General features: G+C 37.5%; 1 protein-coding gene and 1 long non-coding RNA gene across 6 annotated transcripts; both read right to left on the reverse strand.

Annotated features, from left to right (window-relative positions):
* Positions 1 to 1,859: 1,859 nt before the first annotated feature.
* LOC107046439 lies at positions 1,860 to 17,633 on the reverse strand. 2 transcript variants are annotated; one of them, XM_015269054.1, is made up of 5 exons: positions 17,320 to 17,633; positions 17,163 to 17,265; positions 15,902 to 16,023; positions 15,626 to 15,830; positions 1,860 to 2,052 (listed from the first exon to the last, which is right to left on the reverse strand). In XM_015269054.1, the coding sequence occupies exons 1-5, from the start codon at positions 17,320 to 17,322 to the stop codon at positions 1,934 to 1,936; spliced, it is 552 nt and encodes a 183-aa protein (XP_015124540.1). In that variant the 5' UTR covers positions 17,323 to 17,633; the 3' UTR covers positions 1,860 to 1,933. The 2 variants fall into 2 exon arrangements, with proteins under 2 accessions (XP_015124540.1, XP_015124539.1); XM_015269053.1 differs by having other exon boundaries at positions 17,163 to 17,633.
* On the reverse strand, positions 9,616 to 15,200 carry LOC107046440. 4 transcript variants are annotated; one of them, XR_003783182.1, is made up of 4 exons: positions 13,744 to 15,200; positions 10,554 to 10,715; positions 10,300 to 10,483; positions 9,616 to 10,174 (listed from the first exon to the last, which is right to left on the reverse strand). It is a non-coding gene; the product is annotated as an uncharacterized LOC107046440 (long non-coding RNA). The 4 variants fall into 4 exon arrangements; XR_001461557.2 differs by having other exon boundaries at positions 9,616 to 10,483; positions 10,575 to 10,715; XR_001461555.1 differs by having other exon boundaries at positions 9,616 to 10,483.
* Positions 17,634 to 17,912: the final 279 nt, after the last annotated feature.

Genomic DNA, 17,912 nt, shown 5'->3' on the forward strand with positions numbered 1-17,912 from the left:
GACTTAAAAAGTCATAACAACAGTTTATGGTATTTTGTATTTGATGAAATGTCATAGCTATGACAAATGCAGAAGTTAAAATTTGGTAAAATTGTAGCTCTTATGACATTATAGGATGAAATTGTATAGCTCTAACAGAGTCAGAGGTCGGTGTGGTTTATTCCCCTCACCAATATGAATAGCTTTTTGAGTAGTTATCATCTGCAAAATTGCACGGATCCATTCGGAAGCTTATTACCAATGGAATTGGTAGAAAAAAAATGTAAATGTCACATGGCTGCTGCCAAAAAGGCTTACAACCCTGCTTATTTTTAATATTGAACATTTATCTTATTCATCTGTCTTCTCACCGATTATTCGGATTTTGTTATTTGGGGAATTTTGTTCTTTTTATTCGTGTGGCCTTCGCGTCGTCGTGCTTCGGGTGATTCTCGCGTGCGTTCGGCATCTTCGACGCCCCCGAATAATAATACTTAATAATTAATATTGACTCTATTTGCTTTTGAAATTAATATTCTTTAATTGGAGTACCTTGTATTGCACTAATTATGACACACCTTGATCGTCATTTGGAAATAACTCATCACTAGAAGATTTTTCTTGGACTCGAGACTGGTTTGTTACTTGAGCAAAGGATAGTGGAACTTGGTTGTGTGTGGATTGCTGGGTCTGGGTGTCCATCAGACTTTTATCGTTGTTTTTCTATGCTTTTTTGACTTTTCCATTATCACAGGGGATTATGAGATGGAAGACTTGTTCAGAGTTGCCCCTGATGGGCTAAACTCGATGTAAATTTGACTGTGTCAACGCTGTTGGTTTACTGTATGCACTGTAAACGGTTCGCGTAGCGAGACCGAAACACGTCTTGTCTTTACGAAAGTTCGAACGAGATTCAAATAATGGACTTAGTAGTTCGAAAATTGAGTGCACTGAACCGGTATTTTTAATATTTTCATCATTCTATGCTTGTAAGAAGCGAAGGGGTAATGAACACAATTGAATATTCTCAATTTGATCGTCCCTGATTCTGAGCATTCAAGAAGGTTCTTTAACTGAGCTCATGTTATTGATTGTCACAATGGAGAAAACAATATATGAATATAAAAGTCCTTAAGAAATTCTATAGATGTTACAAACAAACAAGACTACATTCATCCATTTTTATTTGACTTGGATGACACAAATTTGGAAATGAAATTGTGGGAAGAAATTTCCAGAAGCACTGCTGCAAGAAAATGCAATTAAACTGGAATTTCATGTACCATCCAAATGTATTTGACAATTTTGACAATTTACTAATAAAAATCACTTGATATGCACTTTTCGTATGGTTACGAAGTATTAATAATTTTTTAAATTATTTTAGTAAATATTATTATTATTATGTTGTTTTATTTTATTTTATTTCCATTTCCGTTTTCACAATTAGATTAATTGAATTTTATTCATTCTTATTCTTAGTTTTGAGGCTTTCGCGGCCTTGATTAATGAAATCTTTGGCTTCCGGATGGATGCCGCGTTTGGATTCAGCGTTGCGCCGACGTTTCGCAAACATTGCAGTCTGCATCTTCAGGGCTATGAGCTCCGATATCGGAGCTCATAGCCCTGAAGATGCAGACTGCAATGTTTGCGAAACGTCGGCGCAACGCTGAATCCAAACGCGGCATCCATCCGGAAGCCAAAGATTTCATTAATCAAGGCCGCGAAAGCCTCAAAACTAAGAATAAGAATGAATAAAATTCAATTAATCTAATTGTGAAAACGGAAATGGAAATAAAATAAAATAAAACAACATAATAATAATAATATTTACTAAAATAATTTAAAAAATTATTAATACTTCGTAACCATACGAAAAGTGCATATCAAGTGATTTTTATTAGTAAATTGTCAAAATTGTCAAATACATTTGGATGGTACATGAAATTCCAGTTTAATTGCATTTTCTTGCAGCAGTGCTTCTGGAAATTTCTTCCCACAATTTCATTTCCAAATTTGTGTCATCCAAGTCAAATAAAAATGGATGAATGTAGTCTTGTTTGTTTGTAACATCTATAGAATTTCTTAAGGACTTTTATATTCATATATTGTTTTCTCCATTGTGACAATCAATAACATGAGCTCAGTTAAAGAACCTTCTTGAATGCTCAGAATCAGGGACGATCAAATTGAGAATATTCAATTGTGTTCATTACCCCTTCGCTTCTTACAAGCATAGAATGATGAAAATATTAAAAATACCGGTTCAGTGCACTCAATTTTCGAACTACTAAGTCCATTATTTGAATCTCGTTCGAACTTTCGTAAAGACAAGACGTGTTTCGGTCTCGCTACGCGAACCGTTTACAGTGCATACAGTAAACCAACAGCGTTGACACAGTCAAATTTACATCGAGTTTAGCCCATCAGGGGCAACTCTGAACAAGTCTTCCATCTCATAATCCCCTGTGATAATGGAAAAGTCAAAAAAGCATAGAAAAACAACGATAAAAGTCTGATGGACACCCAGACCCAGCAATCCACACACAACCAAGTTCCACTATCCTTTGCTCAAGTAACAAACCAGTCTCGAGTCCAAGAAAAATCTTCTAGTGATGAGTTATTTCCAAATGACGATCAAGGTGTGTCATAATTAGTGCAATACAAGGTACTCCAATTAAAGAATATTAATTTCAAAAGCAAATAGAGTCAATATTAATTATTAAGTATTATTATTCGGGGGCGTCGAAGATGCCGAACGCACGCGAGAATCACCCGAAGCACGACGACGCGAAGGCCACACGAATAAAAAGAACAAAATTCCCCAAATAACAAAATCCGAATAATCGGTGAGAAGACAGATGAATAAGATAAATGTTCAATATTAAAAATAAGCAGGGTTGTAAGCCTTTTTGGCAGCAGCCATGTGACATTTACATTTTTTTTCTACCAATTCCATTGGTAATAAGCTTCCGAATGGATCCGTGCAATTTTGCAGATGATAACTACTCAAAAAGCTATTCATATTGGTGAGGGGAATAAACCACACCGACCTCTGACTCTGTTAGAGCTATACAATTTCATCCTATAATGTCATAAGAGCTACAATTTTACCAAATTTTAACTTCTGCATTTGTCATAGCTATGACATTTCATCAAATACAAAATACCATAAACTGTTGTTATGACTTTTTAAGTCATACAGAGACGAAAATCGTTGATAAAATGACAATGTGTAATTTTTTAGAAAAAAAGATTTCTGGATAAATTGCTCTATGCCCGGATGTACTGAATCGATTGACACAAAATTTTATACATAACTGTGGGCTCATAATACAAATTAGTCCCCAGAATCTCAGATGTCAGGTCCAAGCTTGACGCATATTATGGACACCACATTAACTTTAAAATGAAAAAATTAGAAAAACGCTGATATCTCGAAAACTTTGTATCGGCGGGTATACATATTTTGATTGATCTTGATAGAAGATATCGTGACAAATATTTTGAAAAAAAAGTGAATCGGCCCAGTAGTTTAGGAGGTATTAAGCATAACAGTTTTTCACAAAAAGTTGAATATCTTCTAAACTACTTATCCGATTCAGCTCGTGAACAATACAGTTCTGTAGTATCATAAGAGCTACAATCCTATCAAATTTCAACTTCCTATCTTGAATTTTCAGCGAGTTATCATTTCCACAACGATTTCCTAGTAAAAATAAAAAATGCCGATTATTACTAAAGTGACCCTAGTTACGTAGCAATATTTTGATTTCATTCAATAGATATTATCGTAAGGAATACTTTCCCATCAAAAAACTTCAATTCGGTCACGTAGTTTATATATTAAGGAAAAAAGATTTTTGAGAAATTGCTATATCTCAAAAACTACTGGGCCGATTAAGGAACTTCCGCAGTAAGTATACTTGGTGAAAATTTCGAAATGGTATAACGACACAATATTTGGATCATATGTTGTTGAGCACATTCAAAAACTATTCCCAAAATTTCAAGTACCTTGTCAACCCCATTTTCGAGATATACATCGTCAAAAATGGAAAAAACAAAAATTGAATGTTTGGCGATGCATATCTCAAAAATGGGGTGGACCAGCGACTTGAAATTTTGGGAATATCTTTTTAATGTGGTTAACAACATATGATCCAAATATTGCGTCTTTATACCATTTCGAAATTTTCACCAAGTATATCTACTGCGGAAGTACCTTCAGCTGAACTTTCGCCCACAAATGCTCCGAAGTAATACCAATTATCCGACAAAATTTCAGATTTTTAGCTCAAACTTTAGTCCTTTTTTCGGGGGGATTTATAAAAAATTTCCGAAAAATCGGCATACACATTCTGACATACATACATACATACAGTTTCTAAATACATCATATTTTCACGTTTCATGATATTCTACATCATTTCCAAGCGAAATTACGAGATCGTAAAAATCATCGATTACAAGGCTTCCATTCGGAAGCAAAAATAAAGAATTTGGGTCAAAGACCACTGAGTGCCGCGTCCCGAAGGCAAAGGTTCGAATGCTGAAACTTAAACGGAGCCAAAATGGCGACCGGAGAAAAGATTTTGTAGAACCCCACATGGAAAAAATATATATACAGAAATATATGTTACTTATATCCGCTTATATGTGGTATACTTTCTGGCAAAAAATGCAATATTTGAGACATATGTTGGATATACGTGTGTACATATATGCCACCGGTATACCCAGAATATACCTGGTATACAAGCCGGTTATATTCAAGATATAATTCCGGCAAAATCACTACATCTCACTTGTAAGTTTTGGCTCATATTTTTTTCCATGCGGGACACGCATGCACTCACAAAATTTGATTACGCTTACCGTTTGAACTGCGAAAAATTCCAGGATAAACTCGTCTGGGCCCTCAGTACAACGGCGATATCGGAATGTAGGCCGAAAAATTCAGGCACCATAGCAAAAGACAATTTTTATTATTCCAAGAAAGCTTTAATAGCATAAAAAGACTAAATTGCGCAGAGCAACTTTACTGGACTAAATCCCAACGAAGAGTCATTCGTCGGGGCAATACATCACCCCGAGGAACATCGAAATTCTCTCCTACCCCCACCCTAATCTTACGATCATAGTGCGGAGAATCCGCGCTCAAATTGTGAAATTTAAATTATTGTAATTTATAAATTCCTGGTCCCAGAGAATTGGGACTTGCGCCTCGCGGTTGGTGATGGTAATCCACGTTGAATGGCGCAGGAGCCAGCATAATCCGTCGCTTCCTTCATGCTGCAGCATGAGTTTTTTTATGCAGTGGCCTTACGCCACAGAAACATCGGTGAAGTAGTGGGGATCATACGTACAGGCCTGAGTTACCTGCTGGCGTGCATCTATCGTCTCCCGCACATACGGTGGTGTGAGTCTCCCAGACTCGGTGTGTGCGTGCCCACGGTGTAGGTGTGCCCACTCGTCATCTGCCGACTTCATAGCCCCTTCCTGCTGGGGGCCTATTCTCGAAATATTTCCGTGCATGATAGTGGCTTCGTAGACGAATTGCGTATAGGAATCATATAGGCGTTCCGTCAAGGAGTCGATTCCGCACACGGAAGTATTTCGAGAACAGGCCCCCCGATGCTCCGCTCCACTCCCCTCGTAACGAAGCTCACGCGTAACCCGCGGTGAGCGCAATAGCGTTAGAATTAGAAAGATAGAGAAAAAAAACAGAGTAAATAAAAGAAAATGAAATTGTAAAAGTGGCCTTGGGTGATCCGACTCCTCGTTGGAATTGAAATACTAATTCCCCCCCCCCCCAATGAACCATGGTCAGTTCAGGCGAGGAACAGACCATGATTTTTATCATGTTACAATACATATGCCATTGAGGACGTTGTGGGATCAAAGAATATTCTTGGAGTTATCGGTATTCCAGGTAAACAAGCTCGCATTTCCAGCTACGAACCCATTCATTGGTGACCACAGCCTTAACATCTCACCAGAAAAAGCCAAAACGATGAAAGTTATTCTCTCCAACGTCTCCCCAAAAATTCCCCACGTGGCCATCGAGCAAGCCCTGAAAAATCTAAACATTGATCCCACTACAAAAGATTCCACACTCAACCTGAGTCTGAAAAAGGAAGGATACACCGTAGCAAGCGCAAGGAAATAAGTAAGAATCAAAGAGGGAGACAGGCTGAAGCTATAGTTCTCGCCAAGAAAGAATGATGATGGCCTTGAGTGGTGGGGGAAATTGAGTCGAAGCTAAATTTGAAAGAGCGGGGGGAGCCAGCCAGTATCCTTCTTTGGTAGCGAGGATTATACCAGAGAACATCAAAGTCATTCAGCAGAACATACAGTACATGATCACCACCTCGGTGGATAATAACGCCTGTTACAAATGCAACAAAACAACACATTGCAAAGAATTGTCCCCAGCTCTCTACATCAAGACCCAACATGGTTTTGAGACTGTCACAGCATCAAACCGGTGGTACCCTCTCCTCACTATCAAACTTTCCTACACAAGGAATGAACGAATTAGAGGAGAACGGTAACACCCAAACAAAAGTAAACACTGAATTAAAGATACGAGATCACAACAATGAAGCCACAAAAGATAATCTGGTTGTTACAACATCAGTGCACATGGAACTTGACGGCACCAAGAATACAAAGAGACAACCCTCTCAAGGTTTGATCGAACCCATGAACACCCGTAATAATGAGCCTGAAAATGACCACGACGAATTTGTATACCCGATACAAAGACCGAAAAAAACAAGGAAAACACGCCTGTTGACCCCCAAGTTCATGCGAGAGGACTCGAAACGAGCAGGCAGACGAATAGAACATCACCCCAAAGACTTCTGCTTCGATTACAAAGGCTTTATAAGTTTCATGGATCGAACCTATGTCACAAAAAACCTTCGTCAACTGATAGAGTTACAGTTGGACCCTGCCAAGGTCACCGATTCCCTGAGAATACTTCAAATTTCCATTGACGACATCACATTTAAAGCAAGAATAACTCGAGTAGTAAGAAGACTCGACGAGATTGCAGACAACCCAGAGGACGACGGGTACCTGACATCTGCCTCCTGCAACTCGCAGTTACAACCAAAATTATGGCCATTCAACAAACATAACAACAACCCTTACAACCCACCACTGATTGCAATCTGAAAATTATGTTCTGGAACATCAGAGGAATCAACAGCCACCGAGAGGCCATCGAACACGCACTACAGAACCTTATCATCTTTATCGGCGTCGAGACAAAAATCAACCACTGGGACACGCGGCCCTACAAATTCTCAGGTTTTCAAACATCGAGTAGATAGAATCAGTGAAGGCGGTGGTATTATAATACTTGTTAAAAACCATCTATCATATAAACCGTACTAAAATATCATGAATCCTCACCCCTCCATCGAACTGGCCGCCATAGAAATAAACAATGTACAACCAATAATTAACCTGTTAGTATGTTATCGTACAACGAAGAGAGATCTCAAACTCAAACACTGGAAACAAATAAGAGACGAATATCAAAAGCCAATAGACAAATATAAATACCTCATAGAGGTTTGTATTTCCAATGTGACCAAATGCTCTTTGAGAAGAAAGGCGGTACCAGCCAGAATACACAGAAACCCTGTCAAATGGTGGGACTCCGAATGTTCCAAGGTGTATAGACTTAGTAAAGCCGCTTACAAAAAGTGAAAATACTCGAAAAGGTTTAGCAATCTAATAGACTATAAAAAATCAGTCGCCGTCACCCGAAAATCATTTAAAAGGAAAAAGAAACAATGTTTTATTAATTATGTACAGAGCTTAACCGCAAGAACAAACCCCACATACCTTTGGAGGTCGTGTAAAGTGCTTAATAACGCATGGATAAGCACTAAAACTAATACTTCCAGAAATCATGTCGAGACTTAAAAGAAGATAGCACAATCCATGAGAAAGCTAAGCCTAGACGGATGTCCCACCAACCTCCATGATGTTCCGGAATCCACCCCCAATCACCTCTTTGACCAACCATTCACTTTTGACGTATTTAACTTTTCTCTACAGCGCAAAAACAACCACTCAGCACAGGGGCTAGATGGTATTGACTACACTCTATTGAAAAAACTACCGACACAGCTATAACTGATACTCCTAGACATTTTCAATGCATTCCATCGAACAGGAGAATTCCCACCTGAATGAAAGAACTCCTACCTACACTTCATACCCAAAGCCAATAACTCCGGAGTCAGACCTGTCGCACTCACCTCCTGTGTATTCAAACTATATGAAACTATAGTGAAAAATAGATATGTGTTGGCAGATATTTTGGCGACAAGTCGCCAAGTCTGACAACTATGATATTTGTGAATCAATTTCGGAAAAAATTGAGGAATGCCCGAGCGAGATTTGAACTCGCGACCTTCAGATTACCGGTCTGGTACTCTACTTTTTTTTTAACAATGTTTTTATTATGAGTCACAACGTTATTTACATATATACAGTATCTACATTTATAAAAACTAGTCTAAAAAAAATGAATGTGTGTTATTTTGTTTTTAGAGCAAACTTTGGTCGAAACTAGTTGACTCTCGTGTTTGAATAATATCTGTGTTTACATTGTATTTGTTATGAGTTATGGGTATTCCTTGCACGATTAATTCGTTTACTTTATATTTAGATTTGTATTGAGCTTAAAAAAAAGGGGTGAAGTGTTGGTACTTCATGTTTGCCTTTATGTGACAGTAAAAAAAAAGCGCTTCTTTATTGGCATGAGGGTTGTGTTGATTGTAATTGCTTACTCTATTCTTAATATTAATGATGCTTTTCTAGCATGTTCTGTGTATTTGATATTTCTAATTACTTTTATTAGAATTAACAACATTGTTCCTTGTGGGCTATAGTACTAAATTATGGTTTATTTTTTGATTTTATGTTCATTCTTTATTGTTATTATGACTTTTTCTTCTCTTTTTTTTTTCGTTCGAATTGTATGGATTTATGGAGGTCTGTAGTTGTTCCTCCTATATCTATTTTGACTATTATAATTCCTATTTTGTGCTCGAAATCTCTCTTCTCGATTTTTAAGCGCTCTTATAAATGTGTCATTTTCTTCTATCCACCAATATTTCTTATTAATTTTTGAGAAATTATTGGTGTCGACTTGGGGTATGTCCCTGGAGTAAATCATTTCCCTGTTCATGAACTCGTCTATGGGGATTTTTTTTTGTTTCTTTTGTGTCTTTTTACATGAAATAGGATTGGTTTGTTATACACGTCTTGAAACAAACCAATCTTATCATAGTATACAAAATATTGGGGTTTTACATTCCCACACCTGGCTCTGCCAATCGCCTCGTCGTCTGGAAACTCGTCCAGCTTGTTAATTGTTTCATTATTTATGTATTTGATTTTGTCGAAATAATCTCTAGATAAAGTTAGGATGAAATTGTCTATTCTTGTGATTTCAGCCCTTGCGTATAGATATTTGTTGCTAACTCGATTATGGTAATTGGTGTGAGCCGATCTGTATAAAGGTCTGGTACTCTACCTACTGAGCTACGGGAATTCCGTCACTTTCCGTCGAATTTGATTCACTTTAACGTCGGATGACCCACCGCCGCCCTTCTAACGGTATTTTTCTAATTATTATTGATTTATTTCAATATTTTTCAGTTGAACTATGGTGCCAGATATTTTGGCGACAAGTCGCCAAGTCTGGCAACTATGAAATAGACTACAGTGGTGGGTGAGCCACAATAATTACATTTCTCCAGCACAAACAGGGTTCAGACCGGGTCTGTCATATAGAGACAACCTGGTCACTCACTCGATATGTCGAGGACTCCTTCCGCGACCAGGAACACACACTTGCCATTTTTCTAGATGTCACGAACGCTTTCGACAATGTCGTTGGCGACACCCTGCCTGATATTCTCGCCGAAATCGGTTGCTCCAATACCATCATCCATTTCATAAAATTCCTCACGTGTAAATGAATAATTCACTGCGACACTCTAACAAACAACACCAAATTCACTTACAAAGGTCTGCCTCAGGGTGGAGTACTTTCTTCACTCCTGTACACACTTTACGCCAGAAACATTTCGAAGAAACTCCACCACAGAGTTAATGCATCACTATTCGCCGATGACATAGCCTTATTCATCCGTATTTCGATCTACAAAGCAGATAAAGCCATTCTAGAAAATTCAATTGATCAACTTATTTCCAACTTGAGGGCACTAGGTCTAAACATCGCTCCAGAAAAAACAGTTGCCCTGCGCTTCAGTCGCAAAGTCTCACCATCAGAAAATACTAAGATCAGAATAGATATACACCAGGCAGCCTCCTCACCCACCGCGAAATTTTTAAACATCCATTTTGATCAAAAATTAACTTTTAATCACCAAACATCCATAGTACAGCAGCGATGTCTCAAAGCTCTGAATATCATAAAATTCCTACGTATAACCTGGTGGGGAAGACCCTGAAACATTGATCATACTATACAAAACTTATACATATGCTCCATAATGGATTACGGTCTATTTGCCTACTTTTCAAGCACCAAAAATTACCAGGTAAAACTCAAATCCATCCAACACGCGGCCATCCGATTGGCGCTGGGTTATAGGCGGAGTACAGCAACCAATGTTTTAATAGGAGAGTCCAAACTTATGACAATTCATGATCGCGCACCATTCCTCCGTAAGTCATACCTGATAAAAGTCCTTAGCAATCAATCCACCCAAGTTTATGCCAGGATTTCCCTTATTTTTAAAGAAAAAAGGACGAAAATCCTGGTGAGAGACAAACTCATCACGAAATGCATTAGGAAAGTTCTACCCCCCCCCCTTGAAGAAACCCTGATAAGCAACACAAACTTTGACATATTCACACACGAATATAACACCCTCATCAATTCCATAAAGACACCCAATATCATCGGAATGGCCTTACAATCACTCCCAGTCCCAAATGACGCTCTGAACCAAGAACTCTGGAGCAACTTCCAAGACTGAAACGTAATCTACACTGATGGTAGCGAAAAACTGGACGCAGAGTATGCAGGAGCCGCCTGTCATTGCCCCGGCCTAGGCATTAACAACGCAATTATTCTGAATACTCACTGTTCTGTCTACACCTCGGAGTGCATCGCCCTTGATCTGGCACTACAGACATAGCTAGTAAACACAAGGAAACCAGTCACCTCATTCTCTCCGATTCCCTTAGTGCCCTACAAAGTCTGGAATCCATAAATGGGCACCCACATATAAACCCGCATGTTCTAGACGCGAAGAAAAAATATCGAAATTTCATGGACAATTTCCTCAATTCTGATTTTAACCAATCAGAGTGCGGTATTCGGGATCACGTGACACGTTTCACACTGAGTATTTACCTCATCGGAATCTCGGCCAATAGGCGGGCCGCATTTGATATCACGTGGTACAACATACACGGTTTTATATCGGTAAAATTTGGTAAAACCACGGCACGTTGCTAAGGGAGAATAAACAAAATAATTGAAATGCGAAAGTGTAGGTTGTACCACATTGACATCAAATGCGGCCCTCCAGTGACCGAAATTCCGATGGAGGAAATATTCCTCCAAATACCCCTCGAGCTTCAAAATGCATCCGGTATTTCCCTCAACCTTCCCTGCAAACAAATGATCGTGTCAAGTTTTGTAGGAAAATCCCTCGCGCTTCGCGCTCCGGATTTTTCAACCGACAGATTTGACACTCTCGTTTGTTTGCAACGAAGCTAGCGGTAAATACCCGATAATTTTGAAGCTCTCGGGATATTACTACTGATTATTTTTCCAACCCAAATATCGGGCAAAATAATTGGCCCATTCGACATCACGTGGTACAAGCTACAGGGTTTTCAACTGATCATTTTTGATAATTTTCTCTGGTAGTTGCTATATAAAAAACAAAACATCATGCAATCGAATCAACCCCTCGTCAAACTGACAGATTGAATTCAATTGTGTCATTGTGTTAATTATACAATTTTCGTTTCTCAATTGTGAGTCCAATATAATCCAATTATATTGCCCGAGATTTGGATTGGAAAAATAATCCCCCGAATACCACACGAGCTTCAATTTTTTTTAGTTTTTTACGAGCTTTTAATTTTGGAGGTCTCGTGGTATTACTACTGATAATTTCCCTGTAGCCTGTCAATTGTTTTCTACGAATTTGACAGAGATTCCTCACATTTTGGTGAAATGTATCCCGTAAGCCCGAACACCGTACCCTGATCGGCGAAAATCCGAATTGAAGAAATTGTCCTCCGAATACCCCTTGATCTTCAAAATTCATCAAATATTTCCCTCAAGCTTCCGTGCAAATAAACAAAAGTATCAAGTTTTGCAGAAAAATCCCTCGTGCTTCGCACTCGAGATTTTTAGCCTGGAGAAATTGACACTTTCATTTGTTTACAACGAAACTATCGGGAAATATTTCGATAATTTTTAAGGTCTCGGGGTTTTATAACTGAAAATAACCCGTTCAACACAGAAACCACCTTCCGCTGGATTCCGGCGCACAGGGCCATCGAGGGCCATGAGAGGGCTGACACCCCAGCCAAAAATACTAAAGAGGCTTGTACCAGTCAACTCAAAATCCCTTCTACTGACTTCAAAGCTAGCTTCAAACTCGAAGGATAACTCAGCACTCGAGACTTCATGAAAGCGCAGGCTGAATGTAAAGTAAAACCAAAAGGAAAATTGTATTTCCGAAACTGCTGGAAAAAAACAAGTCAGATCCCTGGTACCTAGGAAGTAAGCTCCCGAGGGAGCTTGTAATTTGGGTAAATAGGGCCAGATCAGACCACTATCACGTCAATAAATCTCTGGAGCGGATAGGTATCGTTGACAGCCCCGAATGCACTTGTGGAGCTGATGAACAAGATATAATCACGTATTATGGAACTGCCCCCAGTATCCCAATAGCGAAGGAGATCTCATGATATCCAAGCTAATTAAACTCAAATACCAAAGACCGTACACCATAAATGCATTCCTAGCGTCAACGAACCTGGAGCCTCTCAAAATAATCCATAAATTCATAAAAACATGTCAAATTAGAATCTAATGTAACTATAGACAATCAAATGCTAACTATTCTCAAATTGTAACAAATTTGTTTAAAATGTTTTGTAAATAACCCAGTAAGAGTTACGACATATCAATAAAAAAAAAGTCCATTATTTGAGAGTAATTCATCGAATTTAAATGGGTAAGAAAAAAGTCTCTTGTAATCTATGATGGAACACCAACCGTGTTCCTATTTACCTATTTACTACGTATATATTTCAAAAAATGAATAAAATCCAGGAAAATGACCTTCATCTTTGATTTATTCATTCTCTCATTACAGCGCTTTTCATGACGTTTTTTTTCAAACTTATCCGAGTGTGTTTCTTTGAAACGACTTTTATTGTTCTCAATTTTGACGTGTTTCATGGGAATTGAAATTTCTATAAAACAATTGAAACCTATCAGACAAGGGGGGGTGAGGAGTTGAAAGTTATTTCAGTCCCCAAGAAACACGTCAAAATCCAAAACAAAAAAATTCGTTTCAAGAAAAAACATACCCAGACAACTTGGAAAAAAAACGCGCCAACAAAAGCGCTATTAGTAACAATTAAATCTCCTGAATATCATAACCCAGCACAGCACTTAATTCAGAGGTGAAGCTATAAAACAAGATTTTCTGTTTGACAATTTTTCCTTACGTCATCTCAGCGTCTTCTATCTAGATCAATCGGAATATGCATAGTCGCCCATACGAAGTTTCCGAGATATTGACCATTTTCGATTTTGTCCTTAAATTCATTGTTCGCACGATAACTTGAGGAAAAATTGAGATAGGAGTTTGAAATTTGGTGGGGAAGTAGCTCTTATGATCCCAAAGGTTGATATTTCGGTTGGGCGATATCGGTCTAGTAGTTCTTGAGATATTCCACTTCTTGTTTGCTTCCGAATGGACGTCTTAAAAATGCAATTTTTGTCGATTCTCCAATTTTGCTTCGACATGACTCAGGGTGGTCTGAAACGTCGAGATATGATGTGTGTATGTGTGTGTTTGTCCAGAAGTGTGTTAATAAATCCGATATAATCATACAAAAAAGCTGAAATTTTGGCTCATAGTTGGAACTAATGAAACACAAATCTGTGCTAAATTTCAGCCCGATCGGTTCAGTAGTTCTTGAGATATAGAGATTTCTCAAAAATCGTTTTTTGCAAATATCTCCGGAATGACTGGACCAATTTCTTTTTTTTTTTTAATATTCGTCACGATGATACCTATCTCGAGACATGGAAATTTAATCACCTCGCTATGGAAAATTGAGTTTTATTGTCATTTTTTCGACTAAATCGCTTGTTGCCACGATAACTTGAAAAATAATCGAGACAGAAATTTCAAACTTCGTACGATTTTGGTGTTTTTGTTCGAATCGCTCTAGCAGACTCCATAATTTTTAAAAACTCTTCAACAACAGAACGTATGACCTGACTGATTTGCAATTTTTTCATCTCGAAATTCCACGACTTTGGTCAACATAAGGTGCTTCTTGCCAAAGGAGTAACCTCAGTCGTATACCCCCACTCTATCCAAATCCCCACTTAGGCTCGTGCTCCCCACCACTCTGATCGAGGTTATTTCTTTGGCAAAATTCAGTATACCCCAAAATGGCGTTGATTAACTTTCATTATAAACAGTATGAAGTGAAATGAACGTATTCTTGAAATGAACGTACGTATGAAATGTAACGTATTCTTATACGTTACATTTTTTTTACACATAATCGAAGTCATTTTGGAGTGTTTTGACCAAACTCGCGGAATTTCGAGAAGAAAAAATTAAAAATTAAATAGATCCAGGACGAAATCCAAATTGTATGACAGCTAAAAATACTTGTTTTGATGATAAGAATTATTTTTGAAAAATAAGAAAAATAAATGGTGATATAATTTTGAAAATTGAAATTTTTCAATTTTTTTTTTTGAAAATTCTGTATTATGAGCACTTAGAGATTAGAAAAAAACTACGAAAAATTTTCTTATAGATGGTAGAAAATGGAAAAGTTTGAGCCGTCATAAACTAAAATCGGTTGAATAGAACCAGAGTTATTGAAAAAAAAAAATCATATCTCGGAAATAGAATTTCGAAAAAATCTGAAAAAAATTGAGAGATAGTTTTGCTAGCCCCCCAATCGTAGAAAAAATTGAGATCAACTTAAAAAAGGGTGAGGGTCAGCCGTTCACTGGTTTGGCATAGAATACCCCATATATTTTTAAATATATGTCAAGACTAACTGAGCTTATTTCTTCGAACACTTAGGCGGTTCACCCTATTTTTCAGAATCTTCCACTCAGCCTTGTAATAGTAGATAGACGTTAAAAAAATAAAAATGATTTTTGCGACAATTCCTCAGATGGTGACCAATTGAGGGATGATTCAGACCTTAGCTAATAGCCAAATCAACCCATGTACCTTCCATTGAAACAAATGAAATTTACTCGGAAGATGAAAGTCCTCAACTGTGCTCACTGTTATAAATCCTATTTTCTTCTAATTTTACTATTCTGTTTAAATTTTAGAAAAAAGGATACAGCCTTTGACGAGAGACTTCAGCATAGGGTGGTCCCATCTGATACCAGTTAAATTCTTGTAATACTCGAATTTCTTCCGTCCATTCTCTAAAGTATTCTCATCAGTCACACTCGGTATTTTGCACTTTGACATAATTTTATTCTTCTCTGATTCTTTCTGACGATTCTCTGCGATCAATTTGGTTTTTTCATGCTCTCGTTCTTTCTGAAAAAATGAATTTTAAACTTGATAAAGTAAGTTGAACCATGTCACAAGAATATTTGAGTCTACTCTACCATGATCTCATTATGTCTTTCTAAATCAGCCAACAAAACACTGGATTTGTTTTCCTCTTGAGCAATTCTCTTCTCCAGCTCCAATTTCTTCTTCTCGAGTTCATCAATTTTGCCAGCATTTTCTGTAATGAGTATACAAGTTCAAAAGTATTCGAGGTATATAAAGACATGTATCTGCCCTGATCGTTACAAATATTATAAGAAATGATCGAAACAATCAATTTTTCAAAATAATATTAAGATGGAAAAGGACGAAATCCATAGCAAAACTTGCATGCATTTCTAATTGAGAAAAAACTACCTATAGATGGTTGAAACAAATTGAAAGTACTTAGGGGAACGTAGAGCAATATGGACATCTAAGGTAAAATGGACACTCAAAAAGTTTAAAAAAAAAATTTTTTTTTTTCAAAATTCAAATTTTTTAAAATTGTTTCATTCGGCAATATGGACACCTGACAAATCCGTATAGGATAGACTAAAATGGACGTTCAAAAACTTTGTAAAAATCGAATTTTTAAAAATTGCTTCTTGGCAAAGTACACGACAGAAAAAATATTCAAGGGTGGGATAAAATGGACACTCGAAAAAGTTGGTCTTATTCAACTTTTAATCAAAAAAATTTTCAACAGAAGTCTTCCAATGGAATGGTGTTGGTATCTTTTTATAGAGAAAAATTAGAGTTGGAAGAGATATTAACAAATAAACTTCAACTCCATGAAATTTTGCATTGAAGTTTGAAATATAGAATAGCTTTGAATTTCCTGTTTTACTGTTGAAATAACTTTGAAATTTATTCATTTTTTTCAATGAACAATTGCACGCCCTACACAACTGACCTTTTGTCCATTTGCGAAATTTGTAAGTTGACTGCTTTTCTACTAACAAAGGAAATCACCATAAACCAATGGGGGGAGGAGAGGATAAATGAGCAAAGAACAATTTGGTTTACCATCCCCCACAACAAGTCAAAAATGAGTTTTTTTCAATGTGAAAATTGCAGTCATGACTAGAGTTTCAGAAATTGAATAACATTGTTGAAACCTAAAAAATTGAGGAAGAAGTGTCCATTTTACCCCGTTTTTGCTTTACCTTACAACTCCTATGACGCAGTCTTATGACAATGTGTTTATTTTCATAAACTTCAAATGAAGCAGAAACATTAGATTTGATCCAATTCAACCCATTATTTAAATCTGATGTCCATATTGCCCCACCCTCCTCTATCCATAAAAATGTAATTTTTCAACGGTTTATTTACCAATCAAGCGATGATCTTGCTCATTATCCATGCGCTTGAAGGCTATTAGACGCTGCTTGAGTGCCTCTTCCAACATTTCAACACTGGGTGCTTCATATTTATCCTTCAATAGCAATATTTTATCCATTGTTTACGTGTTATTTATTCAGTTGTTTACCATATCCACTGTCTGGATTGGTCTGGATGTGGATGGTCTGGATATGTCAAAATAATTCTTGCAGGTTAGGTTCCAAGTGAGCGTGTAAGCGTATCAGTATCAATTATCAAAGCGTATGGGGGAACATGGAGAAGAAAGGAAAACCAGCGATTATAGGGGAGATGAGCAGGGGGCCTATTCTCGAAATTTTTTCGTGCGCGGAATCGACTCCGTTGACGGAACGCCTATATGATGCCTACACGCAATTCGTCCTACCAAGCCACTTCAGTGCACGGAAATATTTCGAGAATAGGCTCCCAGCAGAGATTATAGGGGAGATGAGCAGGGCTAATGAATCTCTGGCCAATGTAAAGTGTTCAACAGCAAAATTCGTAGCGGTGGCGCATGGACTACGATGGAGCGTACGGAACTGTTGTATTGGTATGGTAGGGCCCGAGCATAAATTTGTCGATAACCGGACAGGGGTTCTCAATACGGTAGTTCCTCGCATTTTGTAATAATTGTCAGGGATGTAAAATCGAACATATTATAATCAATAGTATAATGAATGCAGAATCTAATGATCTAAAAGTCTTTTCCTTTTTCTCGACATA

The sequence above is a fragment of the Diachasma alloeum genome, unplaced genomic scaffold (genome assembly GCF_001412515.2).
Source record: "Diachasma alloeum isolate Michigan unplaced genomic scaffold, Dall2.0 Dall_scaffold_01378, whole genome shotgun sequence".
Classification (NCBI taxonomy): Eukaryota; Metazoa; Arthropoda; class Insecta; order Hymenoptera; family Braconidae; genus Diachasma; species Diachasma alloeum.

What these genes read in the sequence shown, in the direction of transcription:
- LOC107046439 (XM_015269053.1), bottom strand. Translation starts at nt 17,289, where the DNA reads ATGGATAAAATATTGCTATTGAAGGATAAATATGAAGCACCCAGTGTT. An exon ending in GCAAGATCATCGCTTGATTG is followed by an intron (nt 16,024 to 17,162) that starts GTAAATAAACCG and finishes TACTCATTACAG; the next exon opens with AAAATGCTGGCAAAATTGAT. An exon ending in GAAGTCTCTCGTCAAAGGCT is followed by an intron (nt 2,053 to 15,625) that starts GTATCCTTTTTT and finishes GAAATTCTATAG; the next exon opens with ATGTTACAAACAAACAAGAC.